Source organism: Heterostelium album (genome assembly GCF_000004825.1).
Source record: "Heterostelium album PN500 unplaced genomic scaffold PPL_contig15, whole genome shotgun sequence".
NCBI classification, from domain to species: Eukaryota; Evosea; class Eumycetozoa; order Acytosteliales; family Acytosteliaceae; genus Heterostelium; species Heterostelium album.
The window spans coordinates 136,860-163,072 of NW_008805092.1; the positions used below are offsets into that span (position 1 = coordinate 136,860).

Sequence of the window (26,213 nt, forward strand, 5' to 3'; positions counted from 1 at the left end):
TTAAGAAAAAAAATATTATTATTTTTTTTAATTTAAATTTTGACCAGCTGTTGAACATGTCAAATTGGTAAGAGTTTTACCTAATAATAGTGGATCTTCCAACATACATTGATGAGAGGAATTGATGGATTGATAGATCCATCCGGACGATGATTTAATTCTCTCTTGGTTAAATCTAATGAGTTCTTTGACACCACTGGATTTGGTGCATTCAATGTAAATCTTTTTGGAAACAGAGTTGTATCCACCGTTTACATAGTTTATTGGAGAGGTGAGAGTTGCAATTGGATGTGGAGTGGCTTTTTTCTTGAGGTAACGAATCATTTTTTTGTTGGTCATTCCGAGGAATTGTGGACTCGAGCAGAGTGGAAGCAAGTAGGAGGTTCCAGCGCTCTTGGCTTGTTCGTACCAACCCTGGCTGGTAGAGGCACCATCTAAAAACAAGTCGGCTTCGCTCTGGTTGTTCTCTGGAACCAATGCATCGAGATATACTAATGATTTTACACAGTTGGCACGGATATCAGCGACTCCACTGATGACCATACCACCATAACTATGTCCAACCAAATTAATATCGTAAAGTTTATGATTGTCAATATATTCGACTGCGGCATTTATATGTGTTTGGAGATCTATTTGTTCATTACACTTTGGAAAGTACTCGGCCATACCTGGAAGTGAAATTGCATGTACACTGTGTCCTTGGTTACGTAGGTACTTTGAAAGATACTTCCAACACCAGGCACCTTGCCATCCACCTGCTATCAATAGATAGGTTTCTTTGTTTTCTTGATATTTCATTGTTTTGAGATATATATTATTTTGAATCTTATTCTAATATATATATTATTATTATATATAATTTGAGAATAATTTTGATTTTCACAATTTCTATCAAATAATTATTTATCTAAAAGCAAATATACGAATGACGATTAAATTATTAACAAACGAAAAGCTAAAAATAATATATTAATTTTAATTGATCGATTGAATGACTGAATTTGTTTGATTTGATGTGTTGTTATTATTTTATAATTTATAATGTTCTGTATGGATGATTTTATTTCTTGTAGATGTGGTTCGTGTGAGTTTAGTGGAATTGTTTTTTTTGGTTATAGTAGAGAGTTGTAATATTGATAAATTTAATTTTACAAATATAGTAATAGTAGTAAATTATATTTTGACGATAACTAAAATTGAAATTATTTTTCAATTTATTAATAATTATTATAACAACAAGCTTTAAATAATAAATATACTATTTTGTATGGTATGGTCTTTTAATACAAGATAAATTACTATACAAAATACAAAATGTCAACAACAAATAAGAATATAAAGAGAAATAGTTCGTAATATAATTATATTTGAATTTATATATTTATATATTTGTTTAATTGAGAAGAAATGATCTCTAAGTTATATAAATATTAATATTATTATTGTTTTTAATTAACTTTTAATGATATTGAAATATTTGATTTCACCTTTTGAGTTTTCAAACTATCTTGGATTCATATGCATATATTTATATTTATAGTGTTGAAAGGTGAGCAAGCGCTCGGGAATTTTATTTGTATTATATCTATCATGATGGTGCTGTGTTATATTACTGTAAATATTATTATGTTAGCCGAATATTATTGCTTAAAATATTATAGTTGGGGGTGTGATATGCAGTACAATCTTATCAGTCATTATCAGTCTGACTAGGAAAGTTGTGGTTATGCATCAACAATAGCAACAGTAGCACCACTAAACAAATACACAAATCCCAATACCAACAATATAGCCAACACCAATTCCATTACCAACAACAACAACAAAAACAAAAACAATTAATTATAATGTCTATACCAACAAAAATAACAACTACTACTGCAACAGCAGCACCAGTGTTGTTAGAGAGAGAGATGAATGAATGGTTCACCTCTTTGCAATGCCATGTGAATTGAGGGAATGTGGTGTGTGTGTGTTTATTTATATATATGTGGTTAAAAAAAAAACATAAAAAAAAAAGGATCAAACAATAACACACCACTTAGATTTGTTTTTTCTTTCTACTTGGACTGTCTCTTTCCCTTTGTACCTATAGATATATTTATACTACTAACTTGAATTGGTGTTGTTTATTAATAATAATATTGATTGTGTGTGAGTGGTGTTTATTTATTATGTTGTTGGTTATTATAAATTATTTATATGTATAGAATTTATTTTTAATATGGTGAGGTCAGGTAAAAGAATCTAACCACAAACACATCAAGTATAATCATATCATACTAATAAAACCTATACAAACAAATTTGCTAACACGATGTGTTCTTAATTAAACAGTGTGGTTGTTTGGATATTAATAACAAAACAAAACATATGTGTTTCAATGGTGTTAACTGCTGTTACCCTTCTGTTTTTAAATAACAATATTGGTAATGTTTTCTTTCTTTTTTGCTTTTGAATTTCATTTCAATTCAAAAGGTTTCGTTTTATTTGTTATATGTGTTATACATGATTCATTAGTAAACACTGTTAGAATGTTGTTAGTGTGGTTGTCGACGAGTTGATGGAAATCAGAGAGCGAATCAAAATTTGATAAGCATCAAAACTTCATTCACTTCCTCTTCACAACTACACTTTTATACACCACAGCATAAATACACACCCACATTATTATTCACCACAAAATATATACTAAGAGTTGATACTTACCACTTCAAGAAAAGATAATGAAATCTTGAATATACATCATTGTGAACAGATCTATCGTATTGTTGTTATTTATATTATATATTAATTCTAACTGACATGTTGTTGTTGTTGTTTTTCTTGTTGTTTTTGAATTTGGAGGGTATGTCAGTTGGTCGATTTAATTTGATATTAATAAATTCCGTAATAAAAATCAGAACTATACAAATTCTAACAACAATATCATTTTTACTATTCTATTTGTTGTTGCTCAAGATATATGTGTGTTTGGATATTTGCTATTGGTGATGTTGTTGGTGAAGAGACAGTTATAGTACGACTTGTTAAAACCCCTTCATTTCATTTCTTTATTCACTCATCCAGCCAATCATCTACTATTTGAGAAATAAAACAAAAAATTATTAATAGTAGGTGCCTTCCACAGTGGAAAATAGATCAGTATTGGTTCAATTAAGATATTATTAACTTAATGGGGGCACTTAAATATAAATAAAAGACATTTATAAATGTTTTTTAAATAGATAAAAACAATGGGGTAATAAATATCGTATAACAAAAAACTGTCGATTCAATTTCCATTGTTTATTTTTTGTAGACTCAAGAGTGTTCACAATGTGGGTGTGAAAATACACATAGTTTGTTGGTGTTTTAGTGTTGTGAAAAGGTGGAGGAAAGACATCATGCTATCATACCAGATTAGTAGTAGTAAGTAGAAGTTAATCTTTGATTATTAAATTTTAATGTATAACAATTAACCACAAATTTTGACAATGATTTTATTGTTTTTTTATTTTATTTTTTAATTTTTTATAAATATTAATTTTTTTTGTTTTTTTTTGTAAATATCTTTTCACCACCATCTTTTGTTGATGAAGATTTTGATCAATCTGGTAACAGTATTGATGGTAAAGAAATCAAAAAAAAATAAAATTACTAATATACAAAATTTTATCAAAAAGGTAGTACTACAGCTATCAAATCGTCATCATTAACAACACTTTCATCAACATCATCAATCCACATCCACATCTATCATCACTACTCAAATCAATCAAAAAATTGTTTTCTTACTTTCACTGTAAAATCCAAACTATTTATTTCCAATTTGGGAACTTGTTATTTCAATCTCTGTCTCTCACTAATTTACATCTACCACATATTCTGCTTGAATTATTAATTCACACACACACACACTTATTTTTTCTATACATTCAATTCACATACATAATATAACTTGACAAAGTAATAGATTAAATGTAAACTATGACAATCGTCGAGTTACATCTTTACTTTATGATTGTTTATCGTTGTTGTTTTACAATATTTCAAAATTATTTTTGATCATTTGTTAATCTCTTCCAAAAAGTCAGTTCATCCAATTATTGAATTCATTCCAATCTATCTGTTAATGAATCTATACTTTAACCAATAGAATTATCAATTTAATTTTTTGAAATCAAATATCTCTAACATATTTAATTTTGATTCTACATTTTATCCGATTTTGTAAATCAATTAAAATTTAATAAAAATTTAATAAAATTAATTTTATAAACATAATTATTCAAAAATTACTAAAAAAATCTATTTTTCTATTAAAATAATTATTTTATTCTATCTTTCAATCAAAATATCAGTTTTTTATTCAAAACATTTTCAATTTCTTTTTTAAGAAGAAAATTTCCTTTAATGGAATCAAATTAAATCATTGAATATATTTTTAATGGATTACAAACGTTTTATCCTTTTATAATCATTTCCAATTTAACTGAATTGTGTTATGTTTTCCAAATCAATCAAAAATACAAAGTGGGTATTGCTCAATCACAATCATGTTATTTTTTTTTTTGTTTCATTAATATATATCTAAATCAAATAAAATCATTGGATACATCATCTCACAATATAGGGGTTAAGTTTGCAATCGCTGAGAGAACCACCAACCGTACAACCTATTTTGTTGAACCATTTTGCTCAAAATAGAGATATGACATCAAATTGTGTTTTAACCAATTATTTTTTGCTAGATCATTTCAATCGTATTTGATCATATTAACATTTTGAGAACATCATGACGTGATCATACTATTAGTTATTTGATCAAGATGTGGTTAGATATAAATTTAATTATCTATATTATTTGTAATCCAAGATCAGTAGTGATCAAAAAAATAAATAAAAAAAATAAAATAGTAAAAAAAGGAAAAAGGAAAATAGATAGATAATACAAAAAAAATATATGTAAATAGAAAAAAAAAAGATATGTAAATTAATAATTATTTTATCTTAATTGAACATTTAAATGTTTCTCAATTTTAGATCTTATTTCTGTTTGAATCTTATCGATTTCTTCGTTGGTTAAATTTCTTTCCATGGAACGATAGTGAATACGATAGCATTGGGAGGTCTTTCCATTCTTTGGGTGTTTAAACTGGTCGATCATCTCTACGTTTTCAATGAGATCTCCGCCAATACTACGTAGGAATTCATAGTAACTGTTCTCGTGGAATCCTTCAGTTGGCAACCAGAATGTCATGTCCTTGAAACACGAGGGATATTTGCTGTACGATTGGAATTTGACGTTCTTGATATCGATGTGAGTGAGTTCTTTTGGATTCTTGTCGACGCCACGGAATTGGTTGTGGAAACGACTGTCTTGTGTCCAGAACAGACGGATGTCGGGGATCTCAAAGAGAATCATTGCCAGACGCTCCAAACCCAGACCGAATGCCCAGCCACGACTGTCGATGAGTCCACAGTTTGTCATGATGCTTGGATGCACCACTCCACAGCCGAGAACCTCGAGCCATTTGTCCTGGAAGAGAATCTCCATCTCCCACGATGGCGAAGTGAATGGGAAGTAAGCGTTGATCCAACGGATTTGCATGTCGGGATGACCGATGACATCACGGATCATGTCCTCCAACGACTTCTTTAGATGTGCTTCTACGAGCTTGACTTCTTCGTTGTTCTTGTATTCTGCATCCTCGTAGTAGTTGGTGGCGCTGTTGTATTCCAGTTTGGCAGAGTTGGGTGCAAGTTTGGCGAGTTCGGCTGGTGTGAAAGTACGGACACCTTCCATCTGATGGAAAATTGGATAGTGAACGGAATCGATGGTGTCACGACGGTAGACGTCACCGGTTACTAGAAAAGCGCGTTGGCTGTCGCGTAGCAAGTGAGTTTGATGCGCACTGGTGTGGGTTCGGAGGAGTTGGTCTCGCGAGTAATAGTAGGTGTCGTTTGCCGATCGACCTACATGATTCTTTGGGAAGAGCAATTCGTCAAAGTTTTGTTTGCTGGTGACTCGTGGTGAGAATTCATCGTAGAATTTAAAAGCTGGACCGTCTTTTTGTTGTGCAAAGTGATGTTGAATCTTCTTTTTGATCAGATTCAGTGGGTGATCCGTTGTCAAGTGAAGATTCTTACCGAGTTTCTCTGTGATTGTATTTGGAATGTTTCCATTCAGAGGTATAGTTGCAGTATAATCGATATTCGATGTAAGATCCTTTTTAATTAGCTCTGCAGTGACATCTGTAGTAGTAGTACTACTATAACTTCTGATATTCGATAATAAACTTGTTGATGTTACTAATCTAATGCTATCATTACCAAAGTTATTCGATTTACTTAGATATGTTGATCCAGAAACCAATGATGTATTTCTGGGTTTATATAAATGATTGTTTTTGATAGAAGATGCAATTTGTTTAATCATGATTGCTGATCAATAAAAAGAAAGAAAAATTATCATCATGATTCGTTTTTTATTAATGATTTTCATTGAATAACTATTACATATATATATTCAAAGAAAAAGAAAGTTTAAATTATCAAAGGAAAATAATTGAATATATCAAAATGAAAAATATTGAAAATTATTTTAAATGTAGCGTATTTTTAAATTCAAAAAATAGTTTTGGGAAAGAAAAAATTCATAATGCGTTGTTGGTCTAGTGGCAGAATTCTTGCCTACCAAGCAGGAGACCCGGGTTCGATTCCCGGACAACGCATCTAAAATCTTTTAAAAATATTTGTCCGCATGCGTATCAAACCTGGAAATGTATAACCAATTGGTTTTCCCGCTATGCCAAAAGGGAAGTTAACTAATTATCATCTGCTCCACACAGATGGACCTTCTTACATACTCCCCTGTTACAAAGAACCCAACTTTGGAACAATACTCAGAAAGATTCAATTAACTTTATCTTAATTGTGCAAATATTCTACATTTAAAATCATATAAAGATAAATGTTATTATCTATATATATTAAAGATCAAATAAAGTTAAAACTTAAATCTTTAAAATATTTATTAACTTTGTTTTTAATGTATTTAATTATACTTATTATTTGAATATTATTCGTATTTGAAAATTTAAATGGATATTCAAAATACAGATTTTATTTCTTTTTTGGAGAATATATTAGATTAAAGTATTTTCTAATTTTATTCCTATTTTGGATAGATGCTGTGGCACAATGAAATATACACCATTATCTAGATATATATTAATCCAGATATATATAAATTGAGAACTGAAATAGAATAGAAAAAATATGATATCAGATTCTAAAAATGATCTACTACTAAAAAATATATATCATTAAAATTTGTAAGAAACACAGTAAATTACATCCAAAGCCAAATGTGGTCAATTGAAGATTTAAAAAAAATTCTAATTTTGTTAATCCCCTATTGATTTCCCGATTAGAAAGAAATGTTGCAAACAATATATTAATATTATTCTATACGCTGAATACTCTATTACTATTAGGATAAAGTTTAAATATTATATGTCATACAAGTTAAACAAATATAGATTTTTCGATTTATTAATCTTATACATTATTAGGTTTTAATATGTAAAATTAATTTCAATGGATATGTCATATATTGTCTCACTGTGATAATGTATTAAAGTTAAAAAATGAATAAAGAATGAATTATAATATTTATATATCTTTTGTAATTTACAACATTTAAGTTTAAAAATGAGTATATAATAAGTTATAATATATATCTTTATTTAAAGCTGAAATAAAGTAAAATTTGAATAACTTTTTAAGTATTGCCTTAAAAAATTCATATCCTCCCTGGTGGAAACCTTCGTTGTTCTTGTCGTGGTAGACGAAACCATCGAGTGTAACTGCGTAGTTGGCGCTGAGTGGTGGATATGGTTTGTTGAGATCACCTGGATAGGTAATATAGGTGTTGAGAGGAATGTTGGTGGATCCCGCTGGAGTACCTGGTGAAGCAACCAAGGGGATTGTGTAGGCGGGTAGTGTTGAGATGAATTGATTCGGTAAGATCTACCCAGATTACTCGTGCAACGGTTGTGTCCATCGTCCAACTCAATACGATCAACCGATCAAAGGAAAATACATTGATAGTAAATGAATTTTCATAAGTGGACTACCAAAAAACCACCATCAACACACATTTAAAATTAACTAATTCACCGATTACTTCGGGTGTTACAACGTTCAAATATTGTAAGACATTACAATATCCACTACCACAGACACTAAAGAAACTCGAATTTGGATACTTTTTCAATGAGGATGTAAATCGTGGATCTTTCCCTGATGGCATAGAAGATATAAAGTTAGAAGTGAGTTTTACTAATATCATCAAAAATGGTTTCACTACTATCTGATTGTCAATTCCAACTATCTCCTCCACCAATAAAATTTGACAATACATCTTACCAAACATCTGAACCTATGTATCTCTTAAAAAATACCAGGGTGGTCGAAACACCATCTTCCGGTTCTTCTCGTTCAATTCCTGTCTGAGCTTACAACAAAACAAAGAATGTGAACTTTGCTTCAAATCTACTCTGACCAGTCAAATTCGGTTGGACAATTGAAGAGGTGTATCAGGAGTAAGAAGTAAAGACAACATTACTACTCTCACTTCATTGGTCTTTCATCAAATCTGGAAATTATATTGTAAATCCTATTTTGGAGGTATTCCTCTACGAAAACAACCTACTATCAAACGAATATATAATAAATGAATATATATACAACAAATATCAGTAATGAAATTAATTGTAAATAACAGTGTCAGTAACTTACAATGGTTTGTTGACATTTAAATAACCAGTTATCACACAAATGTCAACAAACCATTATTTCCTCTTCTTTTTTCATTTTCCAACTCTATCATCAGAATTCTCTGCAAAAATATAAAATAAAATTATAATAATCAATTTTCTTAAATTAAATTAAAAAATGTTAAAAAAAAAAAAGAAAAATTTGAGTTGAAGTCCGATTCAGTAACTGCTTTCATGATAGTTACTTTAGAACCTTATTAAATTTACTGATTATTAATTAATGAAAATTTCTTGTAAATCTATTTTCTAATTCTAGAAATTCTGAAAAGTTAAAAAAAAAATTGATAAATGTTTATTTAAATTTAGAACATTGTTAATTACAGTCAAACTAAATATTTTATTTGTAATATAAAATTAAAACTATAATATAAAGCATGCAAATCTATCAATCAAATCAACAACAAGAAGAAATCGATAGATTGAAAAAAGAAAGAGATGATTTTGAAAGAAGATTGATAGATCTTGAAAGATATGTACAGGAAAAACAAATAGAAGATAGAATTAAACAAAACAATGTAAATAACAGTTTCAATATTGATCATATTTCATTGAGTATATTGGTTCATCTCGAAGGCTTTGGAGATATACATTCTAGTAATAGTGAAGGTGGTTTCATTGGAACAAGAGGTCAAAGTAGACGCCTCGAAGGATTTGACATACACCTACTGAACGTTCCAAATAATAATCTGCTTACTATTGAATATATGGCTCATCTCGAAGGAATTGGTGATATCTGCTGGCAAAAAGGTGGATTCATTGGCACCCGTGGTCAAAGTAGACGTCTTGAAGGATTCGCAATCCGTCTGAACGGTCCACTCTCTGAGAAACTTGGAATCAGATATAAAGGACATCTCCAAGATATCGGTGATACTCCATTCTACTCTGATGGTCAATTCTGTGGAACCAGAGGACAATCAAGAAGATGTGAAGGAATCGATGTACATTTATATAAAAAATAGCAGAACCACCAATATGATACAACTAAATTTTTGTTCCTTTAGATGGTAGATCCACTATATGTATTATAATAATAAAAATGTAATTGATGAATAAATAAGATGAATATATTGTAATAATGGCTATTACCCACTATAATATTATATCTTACCTATTTAATGTAGTATTTTAATGGAAAGTTTGAACTATAGTTAACATCTATCTAACTATTCTCCTTCTTAACTCTAATATTTTGAATTTGTTCTTTAACAATGCTAATCTCTCATGATTTGTTCAGTTTCGTTTTGTCTGGCTCTTTCCTCCCTATCTCTTTCTCTTTTTTTCTTGCAATTGCTCTCTCCCTTTTCTTCAATTTAAGATATAAGTTATTCAATTTGTTGAATAATTGCTCTATTCTTCGATGTTGCAATGATAGTTAGATTCTCATGGTGTAAATGATTTATTCTCTTGAAAGAAAGTAATTCAAAATTTTTTTTTAATTTTTTTTGAAGTTCATTTATCAAATAATTGGAAAAAAAAAAAATTATTTAATAGAAAATCAATGATTGATATTCTAAAATAATACTTAAAGTTAATACAATTTTTATTACTTATCAAGCAAAGTAAGCTTGAGTATCTATCAAACTCATATTTTCAATATTGGTTTTGTTAGCATTTTTATATTGTCCACTGGCAAAAAGAGCACTATTCATTGAAAATAGAGGATATTTTTAAATTTAGTAAATGTTATTTATCTATAGTTATAAAATACTTACAATCTACATTGAATTTCAGCTGGGTTGTCTCCTTTAGTAATTTTTACCAAAAATTCACCTCCATTTGCTCCAAGAATCGGTTTACCATCATACACTATTTTATAGTTATCGTCAACAACAAAATGATCGACACCAGATTTACCGTCAGCAGATGTAATTCTAATAATCATTCTTTTACCAGTGCTCTTATAAGGCACCCATAAGGCATGGTCTAACAATTAAAAATTAAATGAATATTTTATTAATTTAAAATATATATTTTTGTTTTGAACCTATTATACTTACTTGTTTTGATATTACAATCCAAAAAGCCAGCGGTTAATGGAACTTTTGGAATGGTAACATTATCACTACTACTCTCTTCATTAATGATTTGAACATCCAAATTTGAATAATTTGCAATACAAGTTAAATTGAAAACCATCTTTTTATTTGATTAATATATATGTTTAAATAAATATAATTTAAAAATTGATAATTAAGTATATGAATTTAAAATTCAAATTTTTTTATTATTTTATAACTAATTTTTTTAGATAGATTTTAATTTTGATTGGGAAACTGTCCTGAATGCAAATTTCGAAAAGATTTATCTTTGAACAAAATCTAAACTGTTTTTTTTTCGCTGTTCATCTACACAAAAAAACTGAATATGGTGGGTTTCTTTTAATTGTTTTCGTTTTTTAGCTTTTGGGCTTTCGCAAAAATGTGTGAAATGAGCCAAAAAAATCAAAATTTCATAACATAAATTTATCAAAACCTGCCTTGATTAGAAAATTCGCTAGTCGAGATTTTTATTTTCTTGATCATTCTAATGATCATAGACACCAACTTTCTGAAATTGGGTGTTTTTAAACTATAGTTAGCATTAAAAATTCTATATAATCTAGATGAACCATCATTATTCTGTATTTTAAAACAAAAATAGTAAGAACATGAATGAAACCTAGGTTGCAGTTTTCTAAAAGGGTTTGTGATTTAAATCTTTTGATCAGAGATATGTTCTTGGAAATCAATCAATTTGATTGCTTTGAGATTCTTTGTGTATCTATCACATATTCATATTCTGATTCTCACTCAAAGATATATTACTTCTCTATTCTTTTTGTTTTTTTTTTTTTAGTTTTTTAGAAAACTATCAACTGTTTAAATAGAGAGTTAGCTAACTACTTCTTAATCATATTATTTTTCAAAGTTATATAAACATTTATATAAATAAAAATGGGTTTTAATAAAGTAGCAAAGTTCTTAACTGAACAAGGTAAGTTAGTTATTTAATATATCTATGTATATGATCAATATATTAATGTCATAATTACTTAGGTAAAAAAACATTCTCTCATAGTGGTTTGTCTAATTTTGTTGAGAAAGGAGCTGCCTCAGAGAGTGTCACTTTTGCTGCTCTTTTGAATGGTAACGAGAAAATTAAGGAGAATTGGGCATCGATTATCACAGGTTTGGTTGCTGGTGGACTTGCCGCGATTCCAGTGTATGGACCTGCTTTCTCTGCTGTATCGTTGATCGTCTTTAAGATAGCAACCGATAACACTGACCCAATGGAATCAACCAGAAAGTTAATTCATGAAATGGTTAACACGGGTATTGGTGATTTTAGCAGAAACCTTTCCATAGGATTCCTCAAAGGAATCTTAGCTCTCAAAAAGGATATTGCAAATGCCGAGGGTATAGGTCTTGCCAAAGCCGATCCAAAAACAATGAGAGAGAAGTTTGAAAATCTTTACAATAGCTTCTTGGAGACAGAGTCCTGGTTCTTAACCTCTGGTCAAGAGGTCACCAATCTTGGAGTCTATGCTCAGTTTGGTTTCCACCATATCACCTCTATGTTTGATTATATTCTAAGATTCAATTCATTTGGTGGAACTGAAACCCTCCTTAGACTTTGGAAAATTACTTACAAAGAATACCAACGTATCTACATTGATAAGTGCTATAAATATTACCTCGTAGGTTTGGAAAAGATCAAAGCAAAGTACCCCGAACTTGCTCTCAATGGTAATGGTGATCACAACGCAAGATTCAATGCACTCCAAAAGTATAGAAACTACATGTTGGACAACGTCTTTACCTATGTTCATGTGATTGCCAAACTCGATATAGATAACATCGCTTTGCTTAAAGCCGGTTCCAATATCCAGAATCCAATAATCAAATATTCCAAGTTCATTGGTAAGACTACCCTTGCCCTTGCCGATAAGTTGGCGATAGGTGGTTTCATTTATAAGAATCCTTGCACCGCTTCCTACAGAATTCCAGCTGACCAATTGATCGAAAAACTCACCGCAGAGAACGGTGAATTCTATTTCTCCGATGTATTTAGATTTTTGATGAATGTTTCACCGGAGAAGATCTTCAATTTCCAAACACAATACATCAATGGTTTAACTGTCAAGGAAGGAGAATACACCAAGATCTATGGAAATCAGAAACCAACCGGTGCAACTTCTGTTATTTTCGAAGGACCTCTCAAAGATAGTATTATAGTCAATACTCGTAATGAAGTAGGAACTGATAGAGTCAAATACATTCAACCAACCACAATCACCACAAAATATGGTGCTTCCAACTACTTCTCCACTACAGGAGAAGTTATCAAGATGGAAGGTTGTAAAATTGCACACATCGTTGGTATCAATCAAACAACATTCCAAGACAGTCCCTCTGCACCAGATGATGATTTCTATGGATTTGTCGTTGCCTTTACCAACAACTCTGCTGAAGCCAAGGTTGAACTGACCTCTGACCAAACAAGTATTGTTACAGCAAACCAACCACATAAATTCCCAAGTATGTAGATAAGATAATCATCTGAAATAATATTTTTCTAATGTTTCATTATTAAAAACTAATAATTTATTTATCTTTTTTTTTCATCAGTTAAAACAACACTCACCAGAGATTACAATAAATTAGTTGGATTACATGCAATTAACGTTCAGACTGGAGGATCTGTCACTTATGGTTTTATTTGTCCCACTGAAACCAAATTTAAATTCTATATCAATGCTGAAACCAATGCAACATTGACATTCGGTAGAGCTGGTCAAAATCCTGCACCAATAACTGGTAAAGGTTTACTTTTTATTGGTGAATTCCTTGTATCGTCGATAGGACCCAATTCATCTGATATCACATTATCAGTCAAAACAGGTCCACTTACATTTACCGAATTCTATGTAGTTCCATCTTCATTATAAACATAAACATTCTTTGGAAACAAACTAATAATTAAACAATAATGATCAAAAAAAACATTTTCAACTTTATTTCTTATTAAACATTAATTAACTCCTAATAAAATCAAAATAGTATTAATAAATAATAAATTAAAAATAAATTTGTAATGCTTACAAAAATAAAAATAAAAATTTAATTTAATTAATTTAATTCCATTCAATTTGTATTCACTTAATTGCAAATTTAAAAAGTTGAAAAGATATTTTCCAAACTGGAAATTTAACTGTTACTGTAAATCATGGGTGGTGGTAAAAACACAATTTTTGAAAAAAAGAAAAAAAGTGAAAAAATTTACCTTGTGTGTTTAAAAAATTGTTTTTTTTTAAATTATTTTATTTGATTTAAACACCATATACTTTGATGTCTTCATTTATAACAAGAGATATTAAATGAAATGATTGCAGGTGATAGGTTTTGTTTGATTTCCATGGAGTAGAAAAACACTTAAAATCTTTAAACCGATTGTTAACATTCTCAATGATGATTCTTTTCGAAGATAAGAAAGCATTGAATTCCTTTTCCAAAGGAGTAAGTGTACCGCCTCTTGGTTTCTTTATCATTGCCTTGAACGATTCTCTCTCACCTTGATAAGCTTTATCTCCAATGAATCTTTCTTTATATTGTAGTATTTCACTTGAAAGAATTCCCTCTTCGTATCGAGCTATGTCAATGTCTGCTTGGCTTCTTGGATATGGTCCAGACCACCAAATAATTTCACCTTTTTGGATACTGCAGGTGAATTCATATTTGAAACCAAAATGCTTTTATCTTTCTTCTTCACCTTTTGACTTTTTTGATCCCATTTTTCTAAATATTAAAATTTTAATTATTTGTTATGGTTTTGTAAATTGTAAAAATAATGTGAGATGATGTGTTAATTATCTTGGTTTTTCTCTTTGTAAAAATAGAGTGAAAAAAAATCTTAAATTATGATATAGGTTTTTACCAATGTAATTAACCCCCTCTTAACAATAAAAATTACCTGCTCAAAAAGTTATTTAATATAGGAAATTAAATCGCTAGTTGAAAAAACCACACATTTTCTGTGTAAAAATTACAAATTATTTTTTACCCCCTTATATAATTTTACAAATAATATAGCCAGATCTTCATTTTCTTTGGTAAATTTAGATTACCTCATATAAATTAAAAAAATTGGAAAATACCAAGTAAGAAGTGGGAGTTTAACCAAACTCTAATATTAAGTTTGAATATTCCATTTAAATCAATATTGCGCTCATATAAATTTTTTACGCAAAGAACTACCTGATAAATTCTCAGATGAATTATCTCCAAATTGTTGTTAAATTAACTCTCTAATTAATAATTTCACTTTAAATTGTCCATATTAAAAATAGTACTCAAAAAATTGTTTTTACTCTTACACCTAGTATTTTATTTTTTTTTGTTTGCAACTAATTAAATTAAAAAATATAAGAAATCGCAATGCCAATAAATACACCTAGATTTGATCAATATTCAGAAAATATAAATCAAATAAAATTCCAATTACTTACATATGATAGATAATCTACTTTTTCAAAACATTGATTCAATACTTCTTTGACTATTTTTTACAATACACTTGTAACTCTCAACAAGTGTATTGTACAATCCATAAGAGAAGATAAATACTCTATTGTAATCAATTATACTGCAAAGAACCTACACGAATTTATGTCGATCGTACCAGAGCACAAAACCAATAAAGTAGCACAACCTCCAGATGAAAATGGGTTATTAGAAGTAATTTTGCCAGATCTTGCCAATGGGATAACATATGATAGATTTGTTGAAGTTAACAAAAATGATTATTATTACTATATTTATTGTGCATTCTGTAAAGAAAACAAATAAAAAAACTTTAAAAAACCAACTAAATTTTTTTGTTGGGGGTAAAAATTTTGAAAAATCTCAAAAAAATTGAATTTTGCGTTTTTACCACCATCCATCAAGCCCGATATTAACTATGAAAATTTAAAAAACTCCATAAAAGGTGTAAATTTTTTTTGTAAAAAAAAAAAAAAAAAAACAAAGTCAAAAATCTTTGTTGTTGATGTTTGTTTCCTTTTCATTTCTATAAAGTCATTTGAGATCAATTGAGTTGGAATGATTGATGTATTCCAACAACTGAAACAACATTAAATTTTGTATTATTAGTAGCTAGATAATTATCTTTATATAAAAATAGATAGATAGAAAAGATAGATAGATTCAATCTTAATCAAAAAAAAAAGACAAAGACAAAGAAAAATGGAGAACTATCATATAATGGAAACCATTGGTGAAGGTACACATGGAAAAGTTTATAGAGTATGTTAGTTTTCAAAAGAGTGTGATGATTCTATTCTATATTTTAAATATATTAACTTGTTTTCAAATGTAAATTGTTGTTATTATATCTTATTGCAATACTACTGTGCAGTGTCGTAAGAAATGCACTTGGCAAATCTATGCGATGAAGTGTATCAACAAGTATGAGAGATCCGATACCGATCATGTGATCGTTGCAATTCGCGAGGAGTTGAATCGGCTGAAGAAGTTGCGACATTGCGCGCATTTCGTGGCGGTCTTTGAGTGGTTTGAGACACCCACTGATATCTACGTGGTGTTGGAGCTCGTACAGTACGACTTGCAGCGAATCATGCTTGAAGACCGCGTTCTACCGCTCACCGTCGTCAAGCAGCTTTCAACACAGCTGCTCTACGCCATTCACTATCTACATAGCAATCACATCGTACACACCGACATTACACCGTCGAACATCTTCATTGGCATCGACGGAAACATCAAGCTAAACAACAACCTATCATCGACACTACAACGACTACAACTTAAACCGATAAACAATCGAATCAATAGCAACAACAATAATAACAACAGCAACAACAACAACAATTCAGCATCTTCAAATAATATCAATAACAATAACAATCAGAAAAACAAGTATTTACCACCTGAACTAATGATTGCTATTGATAAGAGGAATAACAATAACAATAATAATAATATAAAGAGAGATCTAAAGTTTGTAATGGATGAAAATGATGATGATGATAATGATTTGGATGAACAGCAAAGTGAAAAGATTGACTTGTGGTCGCTTGGCGTTGTATTGTATGAGTTGTATGCTGGCTATCCTCCGTGGTCGTCGACCAATACATTCTCGTTGGCACAACAAGTGATAAACAGTCCTTTGACACTACCGAATGGATTGCTTAACAACCATGAAGACTTCTCAGATCTCCTACAGTCACTCCTACAAAAAGAACCTGAAAAAAGATTATCGCTACACGAACTACTACATCATCAATTCTTCTCTCTACCCGAATCAACAATTGTACAATTACAATTAAAACAATACACCAACAGTAGCAATAATAATAATAATAATCATGTAAATAATAACAATAATAATAATAATAATAATAATAATAATCAATATATACCATCAATTGTAACAACAACACCAACAATTTCACAATCGACATCGAATTTACAAGTACAATTACAACAACAATTGGTGCAAGAACAACATCTACAACAACAAAGACAACACCAACAGCAGATACTACAACAACACCAACAATTGCAAGAACAACAGTATGTAAATAACAAAAAGATCAATCCTGTTGTTGGCAGTCTGCTGGGTGGTGGTGGTGGTGGTGGTGGTAGTAACGGCAGTGGAAGCGCACCGAATTTTATAAATAAGAAACCATCACCGATTACCTTGATGAGACCGCAAACACCACAATTCATTCTGCCACTCTCACCGACGAGCAATCACATGAACCCAGTGAACACACCAAACTTTAGGCCATCGAAACTCTCTGGTCGGCCTCTCACACCGAGTGTGCCGATTAACTCGTCGTCGTTGGCGCCAGTCAAATCTACACTACCGCCATTGGGTGCTGTCATAAGATCACCTCCACCAACACCAATAACAATCAATTCATTCCCAAATAACAATAATAACAATAACAATAACAACAATATTAATAATAATAATTTAAATATTATTAATTATAATAACCACATGTATAATAATAATAATAATAATAATAATAATAATAATAATAATAATAATAATAATAATAATAATAATAATAATAATAATAGACCAACAACAAGTAATAGTAATAGTAATAGTAGCAGTAGTAGTATTGGTAGTTTATATAAGAATGTTACATTTTCAAATTCATTCGAGAGAATCGATATAGAGTCGAGAGATATAGATATTGGTGATACTCATGAATTCTGGAATCAACAAGAACAACGATCAAAAATAGAGTCTGAAGCAATCAAGATGAGAAGAGATCGTAATCTTATTATAATGATAAAAGATTTCCTAAAGTCTGCTGCCACCAACAACAACTATGAGATTCACTCTATGTTAGTGCTCAGTGTGATAATCACCTTTAAGAATCTATTGATCAATGGTAAAGGTAAAACCAAACCACCTCTATCAAGTTCATCACCACAAATCAATCAATATTCAACAAGTAGTAGTAGTAGTAGTAGTAATAATAGTGGTGGTGGTGGTAGTGGAGGAAATAATAATAATAATAATCATATTGAATTCATTTATAAATCATCTTTTATCAATGTATTCATTAATATGTTGTCGTCGTTGATAACAAACGATATTAAGAACGATCGTGAACGAACGAAACTCGTTGAGAATCTCATGATTGAATGTATCTCGTGTATTGTTATCCTACTTGAACAATCACCACCGCTGACAACACTACTCAGTCTACATTATACATCGCTGCCTACCATATCGATATCCTCTCCCAATCGTAAATCGACCACAACCTCACCAAGCTTCTCACCGACAGCACTCTTCCTCTCGATTACCAACTACCTCTCACAATATGCATTGATTTTTGAGAATAGGAAATTAAATAATCTAGTTATAAGAGTAAGTAGTGTGTGTTATTATTATTACTAACTAAATATTTAGTAATAATAAAATAGCGATGATGAATAGATAGATAGATATATTAACTAACTTTAACTATCTATTCGATCAACTTTAGTTGTTTACTGTTTACTTTAAAAGAATCGGTGAATCACCAATACAACTAAGTGAAATCTATTGTAAGATACTGGATAGCACAGAGATACTTCAGAATCTATCGCATGCACTGATATTGACACTGGCCGAAGACGAACCAAAGAGAAAGGTACCAGTACACGATATCATTGAATGTCTGGTTTCATTTATCTATACCTCTCCACAAAGTGTCGCTGAATTCCCTCATGGTGCATTTAGAAAGCAAAATATACCTTCGAATCCTAATCATCTTTTATTATATCATAATGTATGCATTCTACTATTCTATTCTCAATAGTGATTATTAATAATGTTATTTGCTATTATTATTTATTATTATTAGTCATGTAATATAATTGGTGATTCAATTGCAAAAGAAGAGGTAATAGATTGGATCTATGAGAATCTCAATGATGATACAAAGATGACACATCTCTTGCAGCTACTTCTACACTGCTGCAGAGCATCCAAAGAATTCTTGGATCAGATTCAACTGAGAGAATGTAACATAATCAATCAGAGATACCAGGAACTTGAACAACCAGAGGAGCAACAAAAGAAGTTCTATTACTACTCTCTATTCGAGTATCTGTTGAATGGTATCGGTGACAACCAAAATCCAGAGATGATAAAACTGAAACCAAACAACATATCACTACTCTTGCTGATATTGGGTTCTATCATTTCAAACATACCTGAATCATTTGAATGGTAAGTTACGTTTGAAAAGTTGATAATCAAGAGATTATCATTTTATTAATATTTGACTGCTCGAAAATTAGGATGTTATGTTATAATTTAAATACAATAATATCGGAATATATTACATCGAGTGATATTGTCACTGCTTCCTGTGCTTCGTACTTTGTAGGTTCATTCCTGACAGAGGTGATCAATATCGAAAAGAACAATCCGTTTGGTAATAGCGAGATACTAGGTGATACTATCAATGAGATTGTAGAGTTGATATCGATCAAGACCATTAGGAAGTTGTTCAACATCAAGCGAGTGGACGGCAATACGATTCGTGAGTTGGAGGGTGGCTGTCTTGGTAGACCAAATATCGGACTTCTCGATGGCTGTGCTTGTATTCTCTTGCGATTCCTCAAGAAGAAGTCACAGTTCGCTGAAACGGTGTTGGAGTCTGGCATTTGGGAGGCGATCTGTCATCAAATCAATATATCGACGAGTGAATTCGAGTTGTCGCCGTCCGGTATCATCTATACGCTTCGTGTGATCTACGAGATCATCTCAAAATCACGTGAGAATCTCTCGTTTCTCGTGAAGAACAACTTGCTCAGCTCGTTGTGTCTGCTGATGCAACCGTCACATCTCGACACCCTCAAGGAGTGGCCACAAATACAGTTTGGTGGCACCACTGGAATCAGCTCACTCATCACCCAGACCATCTTTATTCTCTACTTGCCCGACTCCAAAGACTACAAGACTGACGATTCCAACCTGTTTGAACTGATCCGACATATCATGTTGGATCACGAACTCGTCAGAAACATCACATTCGTACTACTCGAACTACCATACGAATCACTCGACTTGCCAATAGCACTGCTGTCCACACTCATCCTACAAAACTCAAACTTTGCCAATCAATATATTCAATCGGGTGGATTGGATCATTCTCTTATCAATATGCTATTAAATACTGAATTGTAAGTGATACCAAATTACTAGTTTACTTCTTAAACTCTATCATACTTATTTAAACTGCTTGTAATCTAGATCATCTACATCAATCATATCAGATACTCTGTTGATTCTTGGACAAATAGCTAGAAATTCAGCTGGTGATTATGAACTTTTAGAAAAGATTGATTTCTTTGGTTGGTTAATTCCCTTGCTTGAGAATGTAGATGCTAGTGTAAGATCGAAAGCATGTAATCTAATTGGTACTCTTTTTAAATATAATTCTTATTTCTATCAATCATTTAAAGAGTAAGTAAAGTTGTATAACTAAAAAGTTATTAAATAATTTACATAGTTTTCAAATTGTTAACAACTTTATTCATTACTTTACTATTTATATTTATATAGTTTGGGTATTATACCAGTTCTAATTAGAAGATGCGATGATAAAGATTTGATAACTAGAAAGTTTGCTTGTTTCGCTATTGGTAACTCTGCATTCCACTCGAGTTTACTGTATCCAGAGCTGAGCGAAGCCGTTGGTGTGTTGGCGCAGATTCTCTGCGATGACAACGAAGATGAGAAGACACGTTCGAACGTGGCAGGTGCTCTCGGCAACATGGTACGACACTCTGACTATCTCTGTCAGAACTTTATAGAGAGTGGCACAGTTGACCTCATGCTCTCACAAATACACAAACCGGCACTCACCAAGAATCTGCTGTTCTCACTCGGCAACTTTTGCTCCTACCCAGAGTACAAGAGAATTCTGCTGGATCGCTTCCAATTCATTGAAAAACTCAACGAATCGGAATTCATCGATGAATCCGCACAGAAATTCGCTGAGAAATTAATTAGATGGTTAACTCAATAATGAAATTACCCATAAGAACTAACTCAACAAAAGAGAAATGAATATAACATATAAGATGTAAGTCTAATCTAATAAAATAAAGATTTTATCTCTTAACCATCAATCCAATATCAATATTAATCTATTTATTTATTTTTCTTTAAAGTGTTTAATAAAGATTGATTTTATAATTTAATTTTAAGATTTAACAAACACAAAATTAATCAACGCATTTTTATTCGATTTAGCATTGAGTAGCCACCTGATGAGTGTGTGGAGATAATTTTTTTTTACTTTTTAATTTTTTTTTTTTGAGGGTTTTACTGCTAGCTCCGACTAAAAAATTTAATGAACTTATAAAAAAAAAAAATCATAATAAAAAAACTTGTTGGGGGAACAAAAATAAATAAGCAAAAAAAAATCAAAGAATTGATGGAAAGTTGTGATTGAGCGTGGTTCGTGGTTAGTGTTCTTAAACAATAAGAATTTATTATTTACATTGACAAAATAAAAAAAAAAACACTAACAAACAAAAAAATAAAAAGATTAAATCAAAAGTGTTGTTTTTCTTGTATCTATATATATATAATAAAAATATATAAAATATAATATATGGTAGATTTAAAATAAAAAGAGAGAGAAAGAAAGAAAGAGAGAGAAGAGTAAAACAAAAAAAAATTGCGAAATGTAAATAAACACTACTTACTGTCATAGTGGTTAACCACCACAACCACTGCAGCTACTCAAATCAAAATCAACTCCAACAAACACAATATAAATTTAAAACATCAAAAGGTTTTGTTATTTTATTATATTAATTTTTTTTTTTTTTTTTTTTGGTTGCCAACTACTACTACTGCTCATCACTGTAATTACTTACCATACAAATGAATGAAATAATATTTGATTGATTGGATTCACATCACATCACTGTAAATCAAACAACTAACAACATCAATTCACAACTTAAATAACAATTACAACTACAACAACAATATTCACACACATTCAAGAATCTTTATCCTTTAAATTATATAAAACAATAATTATAATATATATTTAATTTTTTCAATATTATATAATTATTAATTAAGGTGAGGGAGTAGGAGGGAGTAATCACTTTTACAATTGTGCAACTGTCCATCATTCATTCATTTAGTTTAAAATTATTTATAATAGAATAGAGACACAATACATAAATTCCCTCAAATTATATCTGTTACAATCATTAACAAACCTTATTTTAAAATTATTTGTTTTTAAAACAAACATTCACTTTTAATATTTATTATTTCTTCTACTTTGGCAGATTAAACTTTTATTTTTATTTTAATTATCAAAATTAAAAAAGAAAAAAGTTGATATTTAAATTTTGTGCATAAAAAGACTGATCTGTCAATCAATCAATCAATCAACCACAAAATCAAATTTGAAGTTAATATTGTCAATATTAATTAATTCTAACTTATTTTTACTTTATATTATTTATCTATAATAATTTTAGTTTTAGAAAATATATATTTATTAGTTTAAATATTATTATTTTTAAAAAAAGTATTAAGTATTGTGTGTTTTTGAGAAAGTGAGTGGACAACTATTCTACTAAAAAAAAAAAAGAACAAACCAAAATAGTAGTTGTTTGCTTTGTTTTTTTTTTTCACAAATTATAAATAGCCAAACCAACTACCACCACCCCACTACTAATACCGCTCAATGGAACCAAAATACTATACGGTAGACTCTAAAAAACCAAAACCACATCCAAGACTGCAAAATCTATTATCTTTTTTCGAGGCGTCATCGTCCTCATCATCTCTGAACGGCGGCGGTGGTGACAGTGCAAAACGTACACCACCCGCTCTACCACCACGTCTTTACCACTCTGCAACAACCTCTGACTTTAACAGCAGTAGCAGTGGTAACATCGACCATACCAATACCAATAGCAACAACAACAACAACCCATCGTCTGACCATCATAACAATCTCGAATTGACATCGCCACCACCTACACCACCACCACCTAGTAGCACTATCGGAAGCGGCAGTCCATCGACACACGACCTCATGAGTGCACGCACCATGATAACCGACCCTGTTGCCGTGCAGATGCTCGACAAGCTTAATCGCGAGCTCCAACAGGAGCGATCGGCACATCTTCAGTCACGAAACCGCATTCGTGTGCTCGAAGAGGAGAACCGTCAGATACGCGAACAAAACTCGCGTCTCCAAAGTCGACTTTCCAAGGTTTGGCAACACTATAACAGCTTCCAGAAAGTCATGGCCGAAACATACAATAGCAACAGCAACAACAACAGTAATTTCGATTCACAGAGTGACTATTCAGTGTCACCACCACTACATAGCAGTAATGGTAGCAATAGCTTCAACAACAACAACAGCAGCAACAACATCAACAACAGTAACAACAGCAGTAGCAGTGGAATCTATCAAGTTGCCAGACCACTCGGTGGATTCAACCAACCTCACACACGTTCGAAATCAAACACTGTTAGCGGTGACTACAAACACTTTACCAACTCACTACTACAGAATGGTTCAGTCAATTCCAACAGTTCATTCTTATTAAACAATAGTAATGGTAGTGTTAATAATGCTACTAACAATGGCAACAACAACAACAACAACAACAACAGTAACAATGGTGGTAATGCTATTAACAATGGTAATAGCTCCACTAGAAGTAAATCGATGAGTGTCAGCCATATGAGTTTGTCTGGAGGATCACCACCCAATTCACAACTTCTCAACACAAGCACTGGCTATCTTCAAGAGTTGGTCGATCAGAACTCGACTGTTGGTGACGACGCCTCACAGTCACATTTCACCGAGGATGACTACGCCCGTATGCTCGACAAACGTAGAGGTATCGCCTACCAGATACTCAAGACCGAGAAGGAGTACGCATCGCATCTACAACTGATCGTCGAAGAGTTTTTGAACCCAATGCGTATCGAGAGCTACCAATCTTCGAACCCATTCGTCACTACACTCCACGTCAAACAACTGTTTGGTGACGTCGAAGTTATCCTTGGTTCATCTGGTCTACTCATTGAGGATCTAGAGAAAGTACTAAACAACACTTCCAACCTTGGTTTAGGTGAAGTTTTCTTAAAGATTGTAAGTACATAAGTAACATTTAGTTTATACAAAACAACAACAATAGATAGATAGATAGATAGATAGATAACTAACAACACCTGTTGTTGTTTTTTTTGTTTAACAATATTAGTGTGATTACTTTAAATTATATTCACCATATGTAAAGAACTATTATTCATCGATATCGATACTTAACAAATTGAAAGAAGAGAGTCATAAATTCCAAGCATTCATACATGTATGTATTTACTTATCGTTCGAACGATAAAACTAAACAGTCTACTAATATGTAACATTATGTTATTATATTATTTTACTTTAGGAAAAAGAACAAAAGTTAGAATCAACCAACTTTACAGATTTAGGTAGTTTATTAGTTTTACCATTGTCACGTATCGGTCAATACACTCCAATGCTCTTTGAAATGTATATGAGTACACCAAAATCACATGCAGATTTTGATTTGTTTAAGAATGTATGTCAATACTATATCATCAATATCATAGTTATAGCTATAATTGATTTTCAACTAATCAATCATTATCAATTCGCAAATCTAGGCTGTATCAAAGATGAAATCAATTGTAGATTATGTTAAAGAGAAATCAAGAGAATATGAGAGCCAAAATAAAGTTAGAATCATTCAAAATCTATTGATTGGTAAATTCAATGTAAGTAATATATATATGATACTAGATAGATAGATAGATAGATATAATGTAAATAGTTTACTAATCTAATATATTTCATTACAGAATCTTAATGAACCACATAGAAGATATGTAAGAGAAGGTTTGTTAACAGAGATATTGGCAAGAAACTCTGGTAATCAATTACATTGTTTCTTGTTTAACGATATGTTCTTGGTATCCTCACCGATCGTTAAGAAACAACAAACTCACTATGTGTTCAAGAAGGATATAAGATTGGCGGAAGCCGAGGTGACTATCGTGTCGGACCAAGACGAGAAACCACTCTTCCAAATATCGTTCACTTCTCAACTCTCGCAATCTGGTTCAGACTCACCAAGTTCAAATATCACCGCCAACTCGGTGCTGAACGGCATCATCAACGGTGGTCCGATCAGCGGTGGTGGCTCATCGAGCGGAGCCGACAACGAGTCGCGCGAAACCCTTACATTTTGCGCGGATAGTGTGCGCGACCGTGAGGAATGGGTGCAGGCACTGGCGCACTACATCTCACAGGAGAAAAAGAAACAGGCGAATCGTCGTCCCGAGGAATCGACCATTGAGAATCGCGGCGGTGAGATCGACTTTAAGAACAGCGATATCCAGTTGTGCGAGCAGATCGGTAGCGGTGGCAGTGGATGCACCGTGCATCGTTGCACCGTCGACGGATTCACCTGTGCCGTCAAAGTACTGAAACTCAAGAACACTCAATCGTTCCTCATCGACCAATTCGTATCGGAGATCAACATTATGGAGCAGCTCAATCACCAGAACATCGCCAAGTATCTCGGACACCGTCTCACCACGAACCCCGAGCGTCTCTGGCTCTTCATGGAGTTCTACCCGTACTCGCTCAAAGACATCATCTCGAAGCGCAATGCGCCGTTCCCCACGACCGAAGTGATCTGGATGGCGCTGGAAATCGCCAAGGGTCTCGAGTTTTTGCACAACCAGAAGCCGCCCATCATCCATCGTGACCTGAAACCCGGAAACATCATGTGTCTGCTGGACGAGCGCAACCGTGTCTCCAACATTAGGGTGTGCGATTTC

At 31.6% G+C, this 26,213-nt stretch overlaps 9 protein-coding genes and 1 non-coding gene across 10 annotated transcripts; 6 read left to right on the forward strand and 4 right to left on the reverse strand.

Annotated features, from left to right (window-relative positions):
- Positions 1–27: 27 nt before the first annotated feature.
- On the reverse strand, positions 28–801 carry PPL_06256 (alpha/beta fold hydrolase; the record flags this gene model as incomplete). The annotated part of the gene is made up of 1 exon (XM_020577119.1): positions 28–801. One exon carries the CDS (start codon positions 799–801, stop codon positions 28–30), a length of 774 nt encoding a protein of 257 aa, XP_020432793.1.
- A 1,049-nt stretch (positions 802–1,850) lies between these two features.
- PPL_06257 (uncharacterized protein) lies at positions 1,851–4,421 on the forward strand (the record flags this gene model as incomplete). Its single annotated transcript, XM_020577120.1, has 4 exons — positions 1,851–1,949; positions 3,305–3,323; positions 3,669–3,787; positions 4,383–4,421. The coding sequence occupies 4 exons, from the start codon at positions 1,851–1,853 to the stop codon at positions 4,419–4,421; spliced, it is 276 nt and encodes a 91-aa protein (XP_020432794.1).
- Positions 4,422–4,990: 569 nt separating this feature from the next.
- Positions 4,991–8,806, reverse strand: mpheS (phenylalanine-tRNA synthetase; the record flags this gene model as incomplete). The annotated part of the gene is made up of 4 exons (XM_020577121.1): positions 4,991–6,371; positions 7,769–7,901; positions 8,149–8,331; positions 8,791–8,806. 4 exons carry the CDS (start codon positions 8,804–8,806, stop codon positions 4,991–4,993), a joined length of 1,713 nt encoding a protein of 570 aa, XP_020432795.1.
- PPL_06259 lies at positions 6,649–6,719 on the forward strand. The gene has a single exon. It is a non-coding gene; the product is annotated as a tRNA-Gly (tRNA).
- Positions 8,807–9,202: 396 nt separating the features above from the next.
- On the forward strand, positions 9,203–9,856 carry PPL_06260 (uncharacterized protein; the record flags this gene model as incomplete). Its single annotated transcript, XM_020577122.1, has 2 exons — positions 9,203–9,766; positions 9,830–9,856. 2 exons carry the CDS (start codon positions 9,203–9,205, stop codon positions 9,854–9,856), a joined length of 591 nt encoding a protein of 196 aa, XP_020432796.1.
- Positions 9,857–10,378: 522 nt separating this feature from the next.
- PPL_06261 (uncharacterized protein) lies at positions 10,379–10,964 on the reverse strand (the record flags this gene model as incomplete). The annotated part of the gene is made up of 3 exons (XM_020577123.1): positions 10,379–10,469; positions 10,541–10,751; positions 10,826–10,964. 3 exons carry the CDS (start codon positions 10,962–10,964, stop codon positions 10,379–10,381), a joined length of 441 nt encoding a protein of 146 aa, XP_020432797.1.
- Positions 10,965–11,761: 797 nt separating this feature from the next.
- PPL_06262 (uncharacterized protein) lies at positions 11,762–13,755 on the forward strand (the record flags this gene model as incomplete). Its single annotated transcript, XM_020577124.1, has 3 exons — positions 11,762–11,801; positions 11,864–13,345; positions 13,436–13,755. The coding sequence occupies 3 exons, from the start codon at positions 11,762–11,764 to the stop codon at positions 13,753–13,755; spliced, it is 1,842 nt and encodes a 613-aa protein (XP_020432798.1).
- Positions 13,756–13,831: 76 nt separating this feature from the next.
- Positions 13,832–15,870, reverse strand: PPL_06263 (uncharacterized protein; the record flags this gene model as incomplete). The annotated part of the gene is made up of 5 exons (XM_020577125.1): positions 13,832–13,849; positions 14,266–14,556; positions 15,313–15,362; positions 15,738–15,762; positions 15,829–15,870. 5 exons carry the CDS (start codon positions 15,868–15,870, stop codon positions 13,832–13,834), a joined length of 426 nt encoding a protein of 141 aa, XP_020432799.1.
- Positions 15,871–16,048: 178 nt separating this feature from the next.
- tsuA (putative protein serine/threonine kinase) lies at positions 16,049–21,372 on the forward strand (the record flags this gene model as incomplete). The annotated part of the gene is made up of 9 exons (XM_020577126.1): positions 16,049–16,108; positions 16,221–18,719; positions 18,838–19,122; positions 19,198–19,236; positions 19,384–19,565; positions 19,637–20,524; positions 20,595–20,807; positions 20,907–21,040; positions 21,158–21,372. 9 exons carry the CDS (start codon positions 16,049–16,051, stop codon positions 21,370–21,372), a joined length of 4,515 nt encoding a protein of 1,504 aa, XP_020432800.1.
- A 1,692-nt stretch (positions 21,373–23,064) lies between these two features.
- Positions 23,065–26,140, forward strand: kxcB (putative protein serine/threonine kinase; the record flags this gene model as incomplete). The annotated part of the gene is made up of 6 exons (XM_020577127.1): positions 23,065–24,492; positions 24,605–24,712; positions 24,797–24,949; positions 25,035–25,145; positions 25,230–25,945; positions 26,023–26,140. 6 exons carry the CDS (start codon positions 23,065–23,067, stop codon positions 26,138–26,140), a joined length of 2,634 nt encoding a protein of 877 aa, XP_020432801.1.
- Positions 26,141–26,213: the final 73 nt, after the last annotated feature.